Genomic DNA, 18,380 nt, shown 5'->3' with positions numbered 1-18,380 from the left:
AATACCCTGGCTGTATATATACAATGCTTTTGTCATATCACACTATACAGCTATATTATTTATATATATATATATATATATATATATATATATATATATATATATATATATATATCCATTTCAAGCCCTGCATGATGCTGCAGCAGGGATGTCAGGATGTGGCACCCATGTGTGCGTAGTGAAAGCACTTCATTATGTCTGTTGTGAAACATTTCCTAAGGTGTACCGGCGGCTTCGCTGGTGACCCCTGCTGATGTCATCAAGACCAGGCTCCAGGTGGCGGCCAGAGCAGGCCAGACGACATACAGCGGAGTCATTGACTGCTTCAGGAAGATCCTCAAGGAGGAAGGTTTCAGGGCGTTTTGGAAGGGTGCAGGAGGTAAATGCACACATATACACACACTCAACAGTCCATTAAGTGGTTTCATGACTGGGAAATGAGGCTCGCTGTGGTGGCTGTAATTGTCGAGAAGGCACCACAAGAATATTAAATCTCACATTGTAATTTTCAAACTATTGTCCATTAGCTCGCGTCTTCAGATCTTCACCGCAGTTTGGTGTAACCCTGGTGACATATGAACTGTTACAGAGATGGTTCTACTTGGACTTCGGAGGACAGTAAGTACTTGAACACGGTTTGCACAAGTACGTGCCTCTCGTCAGTGTCAAGAAATGCATCTTACCCTAATCTGACTCTCTCCTCAGTCGCCCTGCTGGGTCTGAGCCCACTCTGAAACCCCTGATGGACCTTCCCTCTGTGACTGCAGACCATATAGGCGGCTACCATCTGGCTGCTGCAACCTTTGCTGGCGTGGAGAGAAAGTTTGGTCTGCACCTGCCCAAGTTCAAGCCTTCTGGAGAGGGGACAATCAAACCAGCGGTGCCCAAAACGGAGCCACAGGCTTCATAATGCTTTAACTCATCGTGGCTGTGAGGGCTGCATGCTCCTCCAGTCATTAGGTTTCCTTCAAAATGGTTTTCTTGAGCCACGTTTCAATTAAATACATTTGAGCGGTTGTCTTACTTTAAATGCTGCATGAGTATGGCTTCATTGCATTTTCTTTGCATAGCTTGCACAACTTTATTGTACATATTGTACTTCTCCACAGAGGGACATTATGGCATGACGAAGGATTGTAACTGCGTTTTCTGGTGTGCAATAGCATTGGTGTGCATCTGTCAGTTAAACTTAAGAGACACAAGGATGTACAGATGTTTTCAAAAGTGTTTATTTTGAAATCATGACCAGGGACTCGGGAAATAATTTAAATGTATTTATTGTATTTTATTGAAATAAATCATTCAGACTGTTTGTTTCTACTGTGTGAAAAGTATATTCTCAGTTTTGACACCAAGCTTTGAGATTCTTCAGGAAACAAACGATCTCCATTCAGATCCTGTCAACATACATTACTGAGCAGTTACAGCATACATGATCATCTTCTTAGGCATTGAGGATATTCCAACTATCTCTAGTCTAACCAGCTGCACTGATTAAGTGAAAACGTGCAGTATTACAATACAGAAAGTAAAAACATTAGTATTTTACAAACAAGTAAATATTTAAGGTTATCAAGTCTCAAAGGAACGGAGATGACAACATGGTTCTACAGTTATAAGTTTACATTCCTGGGTGTTTAAAGATGTGATTGCTTTACTACAACTTTGGTGGAAATGGAGCTCAGCTATGAGTGTTACCTATTTGGTTCAAAAAACTCAAAATTGAGGCTCATGTTAACATGCCCTAAATGAAGACAGGTAGAATTTTACAATCAAAGATTAAAATAAAAGTTTAAGGCACCTGGTTGAATAAAGGACGACTGGTTTGTGTTTTGTGAATATGACTTCATTTTAGTGTCTGAGGTTGATAGCCTTGTCGCTTGTGTTAATCCAAGAAAGACTGATGATGGTCCAGCTATCTGAGAAGGCAGAGTTGTCCAAATAAGAAAGGTCTAAGAAATCAAAAGGTATCCATACTTCTTTCTGATCAAAACTTCATCTATTTCCTCCAGTCATGTTGTTATCACATCTTTTCCTTCCATCAAAATAAGGGCTGATATTAACAAGTGCACCACTGGTCCCTTAAACATCGCCTCCATGGCGAATGGATCAGGCAGCCAGGCGCTGAGCTGCCAGCTCCTCTGCATCATCTCTGTTCTCGTTGATCTCTGCCAGCGTGCGAACAAAACGGGTCCACTCGTCGTTTCGTGGAACCGCAGTTTGCTGAGATAGGGACACAACAGAGGCGTGAAAATCTCAAATACAAGATTTCTGCGGTGGCACAAGATCACATGTACGCTTATTTATGGACAATGGCTCTATTACATACTCAAGCCGTAAAGAATCGTTTTGAGTTAAAGCCACTTGACGCTGTGCAATTAGTCACTAATCACGACAGGACAAATTATAGCAGGTAAGAGGCTGAATCATGTCTGCAACTACATGCAAGTGATTATAACTAAAAACAATAAAGAGCACTCAAGAGAAATGTGATGTTAAAAAGTAGAGTCATGCCTGCTCACCTCTCCAACATCATACACGAGAACTCGTCCATCAGAGTCTCCCACAGCGATTTCTCTGCCAGAATGAGCCCATCTGACCCTGTTGAGCGCCGGGTTACCCTCCACTGTAACGCTGGCGGTAGGAACCTAAAACAACAATGCCATAATACACCAATTAGAAGAGTGGAAACATGCTCTGAGTGTGGCTCTCCTACAGAAAAAAAACAAAACATCTCCTCTTAAGATGTAAAGGAAAACTAAAATGAAATGTGGTGAAATACGTGTATGCCGTCAGTAAGAATGTTAATACCTCGGTGTCGTTGTTGAGGTTCCACAGGTCAAGATGGCCAACTCCGTCCACACAAGCAAACAGAGCAGGGTGAGTGGGAGACCACATGACGTCATACACGTAATCCGAGTTATCTTCAAATGAGTAAAGCGGCTTGTTGTTCTGGAAAATATGATTTTAGAGTTTAGATTTTTTTCTGTATGGGTCTATGTATTTATACAAAGATATCACCATATGATATATAGAGATGATCAAATATAATAAGTGAATACTATATTTGATGATGTTTTCAGGTTATAACATTTTTAAAACTTTATCAAGCTGCCTAATTATTTAGCTATGCTAGCAATGAGGCTCAAGGGATGGCTGCACCAATTTGGTCCAGAGTCAAAGTATCGTGACAAGTAATGAAGAACGGAAGAGATTGGAGAGCTTCTTATGAATTGTAAACTTTTCATTTTGTGCCACCATCAGGTCAGAATCTGTAAAATATTTTTGCTTTATGATCAAATACCTGCAAATTACTAATGACAATATTATATTCTGTAGTTTATGTGGGCAGTGGTGGCCTAAAGGTTAAAGAAGCGAGCTTGTGTCGGTTCAATCCCCAGACAGACAGGATAAAATCTGGGTGGGGAAAGAGCAGCGCCTGTCTCTCCCTCATTACCACCACTGAGGTGCCCTTGAGCAAGGCCCTTAACCCCAGCTGCTCTAGGCCCTTAACCCCAGCTGGCCAGCAGATCAGACTGTGGTTGTACTGGGAAGCTTCCAGGTATGAATGTGTAACTGTGTGAATGTGACAATCGACTTACCTGGATAAATAAAGGTTAAAAAAAAGGTTGTTTTGAATGCTATTTGAATTGCAAAAAATAAGATGATAAACATTAGCGTGTTAGCATTGGCTGTGCTCCCCTGCAGTAAGGGCACGTTAACCTGCTCAAATGGAGTGCAGGCAGCAGCCTCTGCACTAACAGCAGGCTGTGCAGAAGAAGCAGTGCAGGTCTGACGCATAGCATTATTAGGAATGGATGATAAAGGATTGGACAGTGGCTGCAGTCTTAAATGTGATGGAAGGCCCAGATTGTCCTGATAGCTGGGATGTACTTCCTGTAGCCTGTTATGCTCGTATGCTTGTTAAATTAGAGGGAACAAATTAGTTATTTTGGATAAGCAGGGTCTAAAATCTGAACTACCCTGAACTATACTGCAATTGAAAATGAACAAAAGATGGATTATATGGAACCTCGTAGAGACACAAAACACACAGAGGGTGGAAACTTTTTCTTACACACAGATGGGTTTTAGCCAAATCAAATAATCCTGATGTTTTCTAGATCTCGCTCTAACCTTGGTGCTCCACAGCTTGACAGTCCAGTCGAAAGAGGAGGTAACAAACAGGTGGGAGAAGTCCAGAGGCCCTGCAGCTGTGTGGCAGTGGATCCCTGTGATGGGCCCATGGTGGCCCTCAAACATCTCACTGATGCCTGCTTTGCTGTGGAGCACACAGAAGAGTGTAAGTAAGGAGTGAGTGTAAATGTACTGACAGATTAAATGGAGCATGAGAAATTTAATTTTCAAAAGCAGCAGATGTTGACTAACAACCTTCAGTTTGAATATAGATTACTGTACATTGCATAAAGGGAACAAACAAAGAAAATCCAAACAGTTAATACTCCTGTGTTTAAATAATTTGGGCATTACATTAAGCATGGAAGAAGGCACAGATACCGCTGACAGACATATTCACATTAATCATTTTGTTATTACCAGCAGGGTGGCAAAAGTGCCCTGCAACACCTCAACCACATGTTGCAGAGCTGTTCATCAACTGAGGCCCTGATAATTAACGTAGAGAGGTAAATACTCAGCATGAGTGATGCTTATGCATTATTAACCGCGATGAGAGTATCATACCATTGTAAATGAGGTGGAAAATGATTCCCCCAATTACAGAGGTGATTCTGCTGTGCAAAACTTAGCAGCTATCCCCTCTCTGTGGTCTCTGGGCATACTGCCGGACATTTACTGTGGGGCTAACACGCTACTCAGTGGCAGCTCTGATTTAAGCCACATTTCTTTGCTTCTTTACCAGAGGGCCAACCACCATGAGAGGAGCCCCAGTGTCTTAAATGAAAACATTGTGGAATGAACTGCAGTTTTAATTCTCCCCGGGAAGGCTGACTGTAAACAAACTCTCTCACCCAGAGAAACATACTGAGAAGAGAAAAAAAGGACAGGGAAAAAATGATTTGTTTCCCTTGCATGTGTGCCCTGTTTATGTTGAGCGACCTTTACAAACACAACTGACAAGCGGAAAAGAAAAACAGGATGACTGGGCAGGAGTGAAACCTCAAACAGCAGGAGATCAAGTGTTGGATTTGCGTTGCACTGGGAAGTGAGTGGGCTATATTTATTTGACACTCGGTTCGACGTGGGCCTAACAAGACGCCTTAGTTTCCTGGCGGTGTTCGGGAGGGACGCCGGGGGGGCCGCGGTTTGCTTATGAACACACCTTCCATGACGACACGACATGTAGACTGAGCCGTCCTCGCTGCCCACCACGAAATTGTTGACATCTCCAAGAGGGAAAGACATGGAGGTGACAGCTACAGCTTTGGACTGCTTGAACACCAGTTCCATGCTGTCCTGTGGAGGGGAGGAAACATGGAACAACATCTTTAACAAGCTCCCTGCTCAGGCTTTATCCTAACACACACTCTGCCAAGCACAACCTATAAAAATCACTTGACAGCTTATTAATATATAATCTAAATTCAACTAGCACTTTATAAAAAATGGAAGTCTGACATTGAGGTCTTTGGCAGCACCGATGAAATGACACAGCTAGCAAAATTAATTTCCTTGATAGTGAAAAAGGAGTTGTAGAAAAGAAGTCAGGGGAAATACCAAACTGGAATGCTAAAAAGAAGGGGTCTGGCCAAAATGTTTGCCATTTAGTATGAAAGGGAGGGACAGGAAGTGTGTAGTATGTGAGACTGAAGAGACAGAAAGTACACAAAATGTAAAAACTCAAAAAGCTCAAAGCTTTAAAATGTGATGTATTATTAACATAGAAATTCACAATTGTATGGTTAAATCTTTAACCCTGAGTTGTTTATGTAATTTGGAAATATTCCTCTGACCACCCCCCCCCCACCCACCCACCCACCCACACCCACACACACACACACACACACACACACACATTACCTGTGGCTGAGAGAGCATGTCCAGACTCCAGGAGCAAATCTTGCCATCAGTGGAGATGCTAATCAGGTTGTGGGCGTTCTGGGTGCCAACTACATTCACACAGTACACTGGGTGCTGCAAAGAGAATGAGGGAGACATTTTTACTCTTCTGCTGTGTTAGAATAAAGTATAAGCCCACTGTGTTGTTTGTTTAGTGTACCGTGTGTGCTGCTGCTGACAGGGGAGTCCTCTGAACCGGGGTCCTCTTGTTGCTCCTGTTGTCCCATAGTACAATCTGCCCTGAGTATGTGCCCCCCACCACAACGTTGGGGTGGAACTTGGCAAACGCAGCCGACAGAACCGCAGACTGTCAGAAAGAGGTTAAAATAGAGAAAGGGTTAGGCAATGTTTAGCTTCTCTAGTGATGAAAAAGAACATGTTTATAGAGAGACAGCCCGGTGACAGGTCTTTAGAAGTACTGTTATGTCCGATCAAAAAAAGCAGGAATGCAGGCCCAAGATAGGTGTTGATTCAACTGTATGATCATTTTGAAGGATGTAGTTTGAGGTGCTGCTCAACTGTAGTGCTTTGCTGACGGATGATTCTGTTATTTTGTCCACTGCATTTATTTGTGCAGGCACAACTCTCTAAGAATGTTGCAACAAAAACTAAATGTTATAACCTTCATGCAGGACAGTTAAGATAACCTAATAAACTGGCAGCAGAGTGTAATAATGAAGATGCACATAATGCAGAACTGTATTCATTCATCGCTTCACCTCGTAGCTCAATATTTTTTCTAAAAGGACTTTTCTTGACAAAAATTATGACGCATGGTTCAGGAATATCTCATTATGAGCCGACTTTGAGGCACGGAGAAAACGGCGTTCTCACTTCTGTTCAGTTTTATTCATCTGAGCAATACGCCCGCATCTACATCCGCTCTGGCGGCAACAACATGTGTTTCTACTCAACTTGTCTTGGTGAAGGAGCCTCAGGGCAGGCATTATAATAAGGCTGGGCAGAGCGGAGGAGCTGTGCTGCTCTCCCTGCTAGCTTGTCTGAACACAGGGCCCTTGTTTGGATTCACATGATAACTAGCCCTGCCCCACACACTTAATCCTGCTGCAGCGCTTGGATTCCATTCAACTCCTGCACCACAGGTCTTCTCCGGCGCCTCACGAACATGTGTTTGCGGAAAGATGTGGTGGAGGTGGATGCCAGTATGGTGAACTCACAATGTGGATGAAGGCGGGGAGGAGGAGAGACGGGGGAGCAAACAGGGGTTGGTTGGCGGCGTTCCACACTTGTCATGGAAGTAGCCACCCGTTAGGACATGGGGAGGGGGTGGGAGAAAGAAGCAGAGAGGCTTTGGGTACCTGACAGTGGAAGACGTACTCCGGTGTGGCCTTCTTGTACTTCATGTTCCATACTAAGGCCACGCCGTCTGGCTCGTGAGGAGCGTCCTCGTTGTTGTTGTATGAGGCAACCAGGAGTTCAGGATACTGGTGACAGAAAGAAAAAAAATCAGCCCAAATGAATGTTGGAGGGGAAGCAGACATGTCCCCCAGGCTTGACTCCATGTGGAAAAGCCTCGCCTGCTCTGTGTGGTGCTGCTGAATGCCTTAAAGAAAGAGTAACCTTTCCTCAAGATTTATGGCTCGTTTAATTAGCCCTACCCCCCCTTAAGCACTTTGGTAAATTGGGTTTTTAATTCCCTTCATAATTTGGACAAAAAGCTACGTTTCTGAGATCGCTCAGAGGAACAGCGGTGGACTAAAACAGAGCAACTCATTGAGAATCTAAAACTCACTCAAGCGCATATTAAAAACAAGCAGAGAATGACTACAGAAACACTACCCAGATGTAAACAAACCATTAACCTCTGCTGCTTATAATACTTGATCTGAGATCTATAGTTTGTTAATTCAGAATTTCAAATCACAGGGGTATGGATATCACTCTGAGCTGGTAAATACTGTGAACAAAGAGTTGGTGTTCAATCACTGTCAAAAGTCATTGCAGAATCATGCATGAAATGACCTTAGACACCAGAGGAAACAAATCATTATGGCCCCCAACTGAGTGACAATGTGTGGAACATAACTTACTTTTCCTGAGGGACTTGTGGCGAAAAGTAAATGCTGTCAAACTCAAGCTATGTAATCATAAAGCATTATGGCTGTGCAAAGCTAAGTTGTTTCAACAGCCAATTAGCAACACTTATGCCCATATTACCAACACAATAAATTGATTTTTTAGGATTGACATTTTGATAATTGGGAACAACTTCCAAATGCTGCTCTGAGAAATGTGTTCAACAGTTGGCTTAATTAAAAAAAAAAAAAAAGACCTGGAGTGACCAGTCCAGGCAGGTGACGACACGATGCTTGGACCAGCGCTCATCCATGAACTGCCTGTTGAGGGAGAGCTTTGTTCCGGCCTGGATTTCACTGGGGGAAAACAAAGCACCAAAAATCAATAAAAACACTTCAAAAAACCAATGACCATGTTTGTTTTTTAGTTGTCCAATTATTACCCCTCCTTCTCCTCCAGGTCACGGCCGCTGTAGTCAAAAAAAAGGTCCACATGCTCTGATAGAGCCCGCTCAATAATACGAGTGCTGTGGTCGAAGAAATTCACAAACTCTTCGGAGTGCAGGATCTGGAGTTTTTCCTCCTCAGTCAGCTCGTGGGGGGGTGCTACTAGAGAAACACAAACACACTAAAATGTAGTAGAGATCCCTGCTGCTCATTGCCATTATGATAATGTATTTGATGGACTGCTTTACGGGAATAAAAATATCTTTGTATGCTGCAACAATTATAATAGAAAATCCATAGAAAAACTGTATTGGCTCAATTTGTATTGTAAACTTATGTATCATCAGTGGTAGTAAAGTACCTTCCTCCTCCTCTTTCTGGTCCGGTTTCTCTGTCTGAGTCTCCACTACTGGTTGAGGTGCAGCAATTTCTTCCTCTTCTTCCTCCTCTGTTGTTTAGAAAGTGAACTATGTTAAACACTGGAAAATACACTGAGTTAGGAAAACACCATGTCTCTGAATCAACGTATTCCTACACAAGACATTTTTGACCAAGCTTCAAATGTAAACATCAAATTTAAAGTAACAAAATTCGCATAACGAGCGATTGTGCCTCCATACAAACGTTTCATCCTTTTGGTCACTACATCTTTCACCTCCATTATTTTCTCTTTTTTTCCAATAAAAGCTCCACCCAGTGATAATAGGCACAGCAAAAGAGTGATTTTGTATCTCTGCCTTGCATTTGTTTGGTTTGTCAGCACAATGTTGCCTTTCAAAAAGGAACCTGCTCCTCTAAAGCGGGGAAGTTTGTCATTTGTGTTAAACGGACACAGCACAGCGGGTGTCTTGTTGTCATAGGGACCCCCAGCTTTCCCAACTGTTAATGAGACTCTAGCCATTCAATAGAAAGTCTAGCTGTCAGTGTAGCAGTTTCCTCTGTGTCCCAGTAGCAGGTTGCCCCCTTCTAGGCCACAGGGCAGCGGGGCAGAGGGTGTGGAGCAGCTGCCCGGGCCTGTCCCATTGGTCTGGCCAGATGACGGCATGGTGCAAAAGCAGATGGGGATGCTGGGATTGTCTTGTGCTCTTCAGAGGTGGCATGGGGATGGCACAGAGGTTTTCCGCCTGGCTGCCCCGAGACAAGCTTCTCACTGAACAGCAAGCCTCTGCAATTACCATCCTAGCAGGAGGTCCTGCAACTCCTATTCAACCTCAGAGAATGTACGACAAAATACAGGCCAGACCAGCTGGCAAACTGCACACCGGTTCTACCTCAAAGAAGATGAACGCGCTTTTTCAAAACACATCTCTTAGTGATTGTATATGGCCTATGCCTTCAATGTAAAAAATAATAGCAAAAGCAGGACAAAACAGATTCATGAAGAGAGGGGAAAATACTCGCCTGGTTCCTTCAAGCATTTATCTTAGATTAACTGTAAGGCTTATACCAAGATGACAGAACCACATGCCAGAAGTTCCTTCCTACTGGGATAATCTAAATGATAATGTCATCTGTCACTTTGTCCATAAAGTGATTTATCCCCTTTCTCAGATGGAGGTTTGGGGAAGAAGGTTATTGGGTACACTGATGAGTTTACAGAACTGGGTTGATGACACAAGCCATTTCAATGTACGGCCATACTCTGCAACCAACAGGAGAAGGTTAAAATCTTTCCTTTCAAGGGCCTCAATCAGGCTTAAAGGAAAACAGTAATCACTGTCTTTCAGCTAGTCCCGGCCGTGCTCGTCAGCCCTTTCCCTGGTGAGGCAGCCAAAGCAATCAACCTGCCAGGCATTAGGAGCGGATAGACAATCTGAAAATAAAGGGTATAATGCACCTGCCAGCCAAAATGGCCATTTGGAGAAAAGCTAGTGATCCTGGTGACCCTGCTGGGGATGTGTAGGGGGGGTAGTTGCGCCTAGCGATGGTGGGTGGTGGTGGAAGGGGGTGGGGGGTTGCATTTAACAGAATTCACCCGGATCACCGATGTCCCATACACTGACACCTCCTCTCAAAGCAGGCTCAATTATGGCTTTTGTATCACTTAAGAAATAAAAGCTTTTTAGGGGGGAGCAAGATAGGAGGGAGGGAGGTGGGGGGGGGGGCGGGCAGTTCTTAGTAAATGGACAATATATTAATGCAAACATGGTATGCGGCCAGTGATGTAGAAAGTATAAAACTAAATGACCTTTGCTCTCCGCTGCAGGTGCCTTCCACTTTCTATATGTCCTTGCATAATAAGGGTCTGACTTCAGCACGAGCAGCAGGGTTTTTATCCTCTGCCTGCCTGTACAAAGGCTAACAACCACAGAAGACAAAACACTATCGATACATACACCCACACACTCACAAATATGTGCACTACCATTTCTTGTTTCCTAAAATGGAGTACCTCCAGCCTCAGTTTACAGAATGCACTTCAAAAACTGTGATCAACCATTTTCCATGTGGCACAGCGTCAACAGTGTTGTTGTGTAGTAGTGTAGCAAATTTAAAAAGGCTGCAAGGCAAATAAATACAAAGACATCTGCATTCAGACTTCTAACACTCTTCGAGACTTAGTCATCTGTGAAACAGGAGTCTTCTTTTCAATGTCTTCAACATGGTTACACGTCTCTAATGACACGGAGGTCTAAAGATCACAAGCAGGCCAACGGTAAGCAGAAATCCAAAACCAGCACTCTCCTACTGAAGAAAAACGTCTGTCACAGATATATACAAACTTATTATATTGTTAAATGAGATTGAGAACAAAAACAGGTTGTAAAGGTGCAAATACTCACATACACTCAGAAAAAAGAAGAATATTCCAAATTTTCCATTTGAAATGATTAGCTACTGTATGACAGAGGGATACAATAGATATTTAACAGTACTAATCATCAAGTGCATAAAGGCTGACCAAGATTACAAGTGGCACTTCAAACAAGAAGCCCATTAAGGGCTTTTGTGATAAAAAAAAGAAGAAGTTTTGACCTGCCTCTGAATTCAGAGTGATTAAAACAATCACATTCAATTAAATATTAGATTTACTAAACTGCTCTACATACTCATATTCCTGACAAGCCTTTTTAAACGCTGCAGCAGACCAACCACTCCACACACACCACCACTCCCCAACCTCTAACCATATCTTACTCCATAATTATAGCCTCTTGTTGAGGAGTGCATACTGATGCTGCATATTACCTACTGGTGCAGTCTGGGAATATTGCAGCGGTGGCACAGAAATTCATCAATCTGGTGGCCTAAATCAACAAACTACCTACAGATGGAATAGCACTGATTGAAAAAAATGCATCTATGTTGTCCCAAATAAAGACTAAGGCAAATGAATGTCAGAATTGTCATAGATATAGATATAGACGTAGATATCTGAGAGGACATTTCAAAGACTGTCCAGTTCATCTTATGAACTGGAAAATGACGCAAATGACGCTAAAAAACTGAAAATGACGCAATACTGTCCGCATTAATAACAAACCACATATAACCCGATGATGGGTTCTTCTTGACTGTTCAGGCGGCTTTCTTTGGGTCAATAGGACAGGTAATGTTCAAAATCGTTAACTCCCTTCTCCAACATGTCTTGCGTACAGTGTGGGAACCCTCGGTTTGCAGCAGCCGGGGCACGGCAGCCGCTCCCTCTAATGCCACCGCCTGCTGACCTTGAGAGTGCTGCGCCGTTACCTCCTTTTGACAACATGATAAATCGCTCAATCAGAGAACAGGCCTGACGCCACCCCACACATCAAAAATGCGCCAAGGGGAGCAAGCAGGGAAGGGGATGCCGTCTCATCGAGTGCCAGAAGTGATGGTGTGAAAATGCACAATGTCACTGAGTGTGTTTTGTTATGTGCTTGTTCGGTGAAGGGAGAAGACAGGGAAGCGAGGGAGTTGATGAAATGATTACATAGTGGCAGAGAGGGGAAGGGGGCCTTGTGTTGAACAGCTGGCAGAAACCATCGTTGTTTAACACAGTTTTACAATGCCCAGTAGAGTCCAGAGTAAAGAGCGATGAGGAACAGGGGGATGCTCTTCATCCTTCACTAGTTCTGCTCATAGTTTTCCACAAAATCACACAATTTCATCTTGCTCATGCTGCATGCCACCTCCAGATTTACTGAACATCACCTGATGGGACAACAACAAACAATCCCTACAATGTTTAAAATCCTGACCAGGCTTTTAAGGATGCTTAAAAAGATGTGTTAGCTGATGCAAATAAATTGAGCAAATGGCTAAAAAGACAGACTCATTCCAAGAGTTGCAGTTGGGAGGTAATGTAGGATTGTTCTGATATTTCTTTGGAAAAAAATAAAAATAGAATAAGAACACAAAACAAAAACCTCATCACGATTTCAGTTGAGCACATTATTCGCCACGTTATTACATAAATCAACCAAGAACAAGCAGCACACTCACAAGTATTGCATATTTTATGGAGCATGTGTTCAACACGTGGTGTTAGTAGTAAATATTCTCTTTGGCCAACCGCATAAAAGCTCCAGTGCAGCAATTACATACATGTCGACATGCTTCAGAGGCAGTAAGCAGTCGTATGCGCAGCGCTTCATATCTTCCCCCTCAATCGCATTTCTCCTTCCTGTCACTGGTTTTCTCATCCTGCTCATTAATTATACCGAAGCGGAGTTAGTTGTGAGGTTCAGAGGAGCAGGGCTTGTCTGACTTTAATCTCTCCTTTGACTTCTTATGTTTCCTGGGCCTCATTTTTTCTTTACTTTCATCTCAAATCAAATCTTTTCCACTCGTTGTTCACTTCTGTTACCCACTGATACAGCCTTCCCTGTTATGAAGAATTCTCCATAAGTAATGTACCATTCTTGCAGCAAAACAAAACTTTTGTTAGCAAAGAAGCTATACATTTTAGTGGACCACTACATTCTTCATCCATATATTCAATGAGTTAGATTCATGTACACAGGAGGTTTGTCCAGTTTTTGATAGTTTACTTATGTAATAATATCTGAGAATCACCTTCTTTTTGCTGAGTCATGACAGGTGTCTGGGTCTCTTTTGTGTAGGACACAGTCTCACGTGGAGGAAAGTCCACTTGTGTGACTTTGGCCATTCCCAGTTTTGGAGTTCCACGCCTAAAAGCACAGAACAACTCAAACTTTGCACAGCTCAATTTCACCACAAAAAAGTAATGATTTTAACACAAAGAAAAAAACATACAAAACATTAACTCTACTATCACTGTGCTCATCTGTTTCGTTAACAATTTTCACCTCCTTGCAAGTGAAATCAAAGTAAGTAAATGAGTGTTTCATGGGATGGCAGAGACTTCAGATTAGTTTAACAACCATTGTGAATCAATTCAACAGGTTTTGTCTGACCACTCTTGCATGCACGACTTGACTGTTTTCCTGGACTGCATTAACTGAATAATGACTTTGGAAGACAAAGTAATCATGCCATAGATTGAGAGAAGGGAAAATGACCAGGAAAGGAGAGAAGAGAGTGTCCAGTACCGCAGCTCAGAATCAGAGTGAAGTTGAAGAGTGGACGGGTCAGAGTCCCAGTGCAGAGTCCTGGTTAGTGTCACAGCAACAAGGCAGCATTAGTGAGAGAGAGAGACAAGCCAGCACAAATGAGGAGAGGAAAAAAGTTAGCATTATGGCACACAACATGCTGATTGGATCCTAGGTCACAAATCAGTTAAAATTACATGTCATCAAAATACACTTAAAACTGGATCTTTCTCAGTTCAAGCTAATATCAGCCTGCACAAAGCTCAGAGATGGAAGAATGCATCTTCTTAAAATGCATGGACACACAGCCTCTCAGAGTGAGATGACACAGGATGTAATGTGCAGCCTGTGGGTCTGATACAGCCTGAACTGTGTCACACCAAAGGCTCTGAGTGTTGTGCAGACAGAGAGGGAGGGAGAAAGAAAACCCTCAGGGAGAAAACATGACCTCCATGTGTGTAGGAAATGGCCATGCTGGTGAGGGAAATGAGTCAACACGTAGGGGGAACAGCTCCCTGAGCCTGATGGGACACTGGGGGAGCTTGAATTTCAGCCCAGGGAAGGGGCTCTAATTAGGGGTTAAGAAGTCCCCCAGGCATCACAACAGCCTGTTGTTTTATTGTTAATTTAGGATTGTCCTAATTCAATGGCACACAAATTAAATAAACATGCCCTCAGTTGGCATGAACTTTTCATTATTCACTGTAATGGTACGAGTCTTTCTAAAGGATTTTCGCTTTTGCTCAGTGTAATCATGCTTTAAATATATTCATAGTCTTTGTCTGGAGTTGAAAATGATGCAAAGCTTATAAAAGCAAAAAGAGACATTTTTCTAAGCAATATTCAAAATACTTCCGAACTAATTTGCTGTACAACACATCTGCAGTTTAAGTGGCTTGAGCGGCTGTGACAAGGACGCTGAAATCACTTTCTTCCTGGCATAAGCATAGCTGAGCACATATAGAGCACGCAAAAAACGTTTTGAGAAGACATGTAAAGCTCAATAAAGCACAAAACAGATAAACATTTTTGCCTTAGGTGGAGCAATTGCCATTCATTCTTCATGAATAGAGATGTTGGCATTGTTTCCACACTTGTAATGTACTGTACTAGAAGCAGGGGGAAATTGTGTTACTCAAACAAACTGTTGCTGAGGAGAGTGAGTGTGTGTGTGTGTGTGTGTGTGTGTGTGTGTGTGTGTGTGTGTGTGTGTGTGTGTGTGTACCTGGGTCCCACGGCTCCATCAGAGTCTTGGCTCCCTGCCTCACTTGGTGTGCCCGCCGATTTGGTAGTTGGAGAGATGGGAGGAGGGACTACATAGCGAGACAGACAATAATCATCTGTTACAGTGTGAAGACACCAAGATATTCACAACAGAGAACAAATGCATCCATGCTGAATGTTATCAATCTTAATGTAGATTTCCTGACGGCTACGTGTTATTTAGCATGCTGTGATGTGTGTAAAGCCTTGACATTAAGCAAGTTAAATATACACATCATTCTGTATGTAACAAACTTAAGCTGTTGCAAGATCAGCACATACAAAGCAGCTTTAATAACACAACTACACTGACTTTGTCTTTATTAAATTAATGTTACTGTTAATGTTTACTTAAGAAATACACAAAAAAAATGATGTTTTTCATTTCTGTTTCTGGTTTGTCTGCATCCTGTGAGACTCATGGGGATTTTCTTATGGATCTCTTCTGCCCCCTGCTGTTAGCAACGTGTCAGTGCTCTAACAATCTAAGCTTAACTTCTAAAGTAAATATGTACAATCCAACAGCTTATGTAAAACATACCAACAGGAGCTTCTGAGGTTATGCCCATACTCTGTAGAAGAGCCTCAGCCTCACGTCTTTTTTTCTCCAGGTCAGAATCATCCTGGTGTTGCGCAGCATCTTTCAATTGGTCCGCCTGGAAACATAATTGTTAACAACTTCAACTTGTTGGAAGTTTTCTGATTTCTAGCTCTGACAGACTTAACTGACTAATTTGTATTAATTGCACTTAGTGCCAGAATACCTAACTAGTGTCCAAGAATAGAAAATGCAGTGCAGCATGAAGGAGCTGATCAATGTAAAATGTATTGGCTATACAAAACAAATGACATATATAAAACGGCCAAAATATGAAATCCTTGATGACAAAATTATGATATTAAGAACGTGAATTTAAAACAAGTTTAATGTTACTTTGCATCTCAACATGCACACAATATGGGTCATTAGAGAGATTTTTAAATGTCGTATACATCTCACAGCTAGTTTTGTAATGAAATGTCAACTGGTCGGCATCTCATACACAAGTGAATTTAACAAATACAAACCAGTTGTTATAAATGACTTATTATCTATACCCTACATCTTTGTAGTATCTTTGTATCCTTGCAACCTGTTTTGTATGTCTGTCAACATAATCCGTTGTCTTAGGCTCTAAACTGCATTTGACTCAGATACAAATAGTGGCCATCAGAATCAGCTTTAATGGCCAAGTATGTGTGAGCATAGCACCTACAAGGAATTTAACTCCAGCTTTTTGTTGCTCTCAAAGTACATACACAGAAATAGACATTCGGCTAAAACCAAGGACAACAAAGCTGAACAAGATAAGCATAAACATTTGACTACTATGTATAGATAGAAGTAGGTATATAAAAAAAAGTGTATAAATACATAAAACATACACATGCATTTACACATACATATGTACAATGATTATTGTATAATGTTCAATGACTACTTGCAGAGTACCAATACTCACACAAATTAAGTGCAGGGAGATGATTAGCATTTTAATTATCACATTGAGCCATTAATGGTTTTGATACTGTTTACTCTCCATATTTATTTGTGTATTTAATATGAGAGAATATTTAAAGCATTTACAAAATGTTAAACATACCGCTTGCTTCTTGCGCTCCTCCTCCTTCCTTTTCTTCTCCTCTCGGATTTGTGCCAAGCGTTGCTTCTTCCTTTCAAGCTCTGCTTTCAGCTCACTTTTGTCAGACATGATGCCACAGCTGTATACAAACATATTTTTGTTTTTCTTATTCAATAAGAATGCATTGAAAAAAATCGTATTTTTAAGACTTAAGTATTAGTGTGTTTCTGATACTGATTCCAGTATAGGAAATGCCTCCAATAATGCCTAAAATGCTGGTATCGGCGAATAATGCGAGTTCATGGACCGAACCCTACCACTTAATTTAGCCCTGAAAAAAAGAAGGTTTAAACCAGTTTATATTTTGTTCTTTTCCCGTCATGGCTGACTGTCAAACTAGATAATAAAAGGAAGTTCTATGGCATCCATTCTCTGTATGCATTTGTTTGTTTTACAAAGTGTTTACCTGAGCCAGGTCATACAACAATGCTAGCAATCATATCACATCCATTTTATTAATAAGTATAGTTTAAAAAATAATATTATACTATTTTTTAACGTACTGGTATGGGTACCTGACAGCTGATGCTCTCAGCTTCAGTACCACCTTGCGCAGCAATGGTGACAGCTAACTTTAGCTACCCAACCTCACCTCTATAGCAGTTAAAATGACCATCCAACAGTCTTTTCTGTCTTCTCTGCAGCCGAGTGAGTTTAGCTGTTTGGGGACATAGATACTCTGATACTCTACATGTAGCAGCCACAGCTGACCAGTCATTGTCAGCTGGCTAACAAGAGAGCCCCACCCTACAACTGTGCACACCCGGTTAGCTTAGCATGGGGGTTATCCTGTCCGGTTCAGCCACTTCTCCCTGGTCCTTATCAGCTTGCTGTATACGCGTTCAAACTACAAGCCTTCTCCATGTTAATATGATGTTTAATTTTACTAATCGCACCGTAGTTTCATAGAAAACACGCAGCGTTAGCACTCAATCGGCCTGTGCCGCTGCTAGCTAGCCTTCCTTGTTATAAATGGCTAGCTACATAGCTAGCTTAGCCATCCTCGTTGTATATTTAGCTAATTAGTGATTCAACCACACGTAGTTTGACGTAATTCAAAGTAAAAAATAAAAAAGGGGTTTTCGGGTCATAACAATGTGCCTTTCTCAATCCAATCTTTCCTTTATGGTTAGAGATGAAGCGTTAGCTTGATTGGGTTAGCAGCTAGCTAACGTCAGACCGGACCATGGTCCGGAGTGCTGTCATGCACTTTCAACTCCGCTGACCGCACAATGAATAAAGCACGTTGGGTTACAAACACAGCGACGAATACAAAACAATGTTACAAGTGTGTGATACTACAGTTAACATGACACTTATGTGTAGCTTACAAACCTTAAAGCAGGTTTTCGACCTGACACCAAATGCCTACAACCACAGCCAAAACAAACGGGCTGCCAACACAACTACGGGAGCTG

General features: G+C 42.0%; 2 protein-coding genes across 5 annotated transcripts in view; one reads left to right on the top strand and one right to left on the bottom strand.

Moving 5' to 3' along the window:
• The window catches only part of LOC144525236 (electrogenic aspartate/glutamate antiporter SLC25A12, mitochondrial-like), a 21,144-nt gene extending 19,832 nt beyond the window's left edge, over nt 1-1,312 (top strand). The window contains exons 16-18 of the mRNA XM_078261869.1: nt 221-379; nt 528-618; nt 706-1,312. Coding sequence (XP_078117995.1) covers nt 221-379; nt 528-618; nt 706-910 — 455 coding nt within the window. The 3' untranslated portion in view covers nt 911-1,312. The remainder of the gene's footprint in view (nt 1-220; nt 380-527; nt 619-705) is intronic.
• Nucleotides 1,261-18,380, bottom strand: dync1i2a (dynein, cytoplasmic 1, intermediate chain 2a). Of its 4 annotated transcripts, none has more exons than XM_078261870.1 (17): nt 18,298-18,380; nt 16,924-17,041; nt 15,822-15,936; nt 15,243-15,330; nt 14,018-14,077; nt 13,521-13,636; nt 8,884-8,970; nt 8,519-8,684; nt 8,333-8,432; nt 7,359-7,484; nt 6,200-6,346; nt 6,001-6,114; nt 5,303-5,436; nt 4,138-4,282; nt 2,812-2,952; nt 2,523-2,648; nt 1,261-2,223 (listed from the first exon to the last, which is right to left on the bottom strand). In XM_078261870.1, exons 2-17 carry the CDS (start codon nt 17,029-17,031, stop codon nt 2,110-2,112), a joined length of 1,887 nt encoding a protein of 628 aa, XP_078117996.1. In that variant the 5' UTR covers nt 17,032-17,041; nt 18,298-18,380; the 3' UTR covers nt 1,261-2,109. The 4 variants fall into 4 exon arrangements, with proteins under 4 accessions (XP_078117996.1, XP_078117997.1, XP_078117998.1 ...); XM_078261871.1 differs by having other exon boundaries at nt 8,519-8,681; XM_078261872.1 differs by lacking the exon at nt 14,018-14,077.

This window comes from Sander vitreus, chromosome 11, assembly GCF_031162955.1.
Source record: "Sander vitreus isolate 19-12246 chromosome 11, sanVit1, whole genome shotgun sequence".
NCBI classification, from domain to species: domain Eukaryota; kingdom Metazoa; phylum Chordata; class Actinopteri; order Perciformes; family Percidae; genus Sander; species Sander vitreus.
The sequence above is the reverse complement of the archived record's forward strand: the minus strand, read 5'-3'. Positions and strand labels throughout refer to the sequence as shown.

Coding starts and splice junctions, on each gene's coding strand:
- dync1i2a (XM_078261870.1), bottom strand. CDS start 17,031: ATGTCTGACAAAAGTGAGCTGAAAGCAGAGCTTGAAAGGAAGAAGCAA. Junction 5,437..6,000: donor ACATGCTCTCTCAGCCACAG/GTAATGTGTGTG, acceptor TCCCCTCCACAG/GACAGCATGGAACTGGTGTT. Junction 2,953..4,137: donor TCAAGCTGTGGAGCACCAAG/GTTAGAGCGAGA, acceptor CATATTTTCCAG/AACAACAAGCCGCTTTACTC.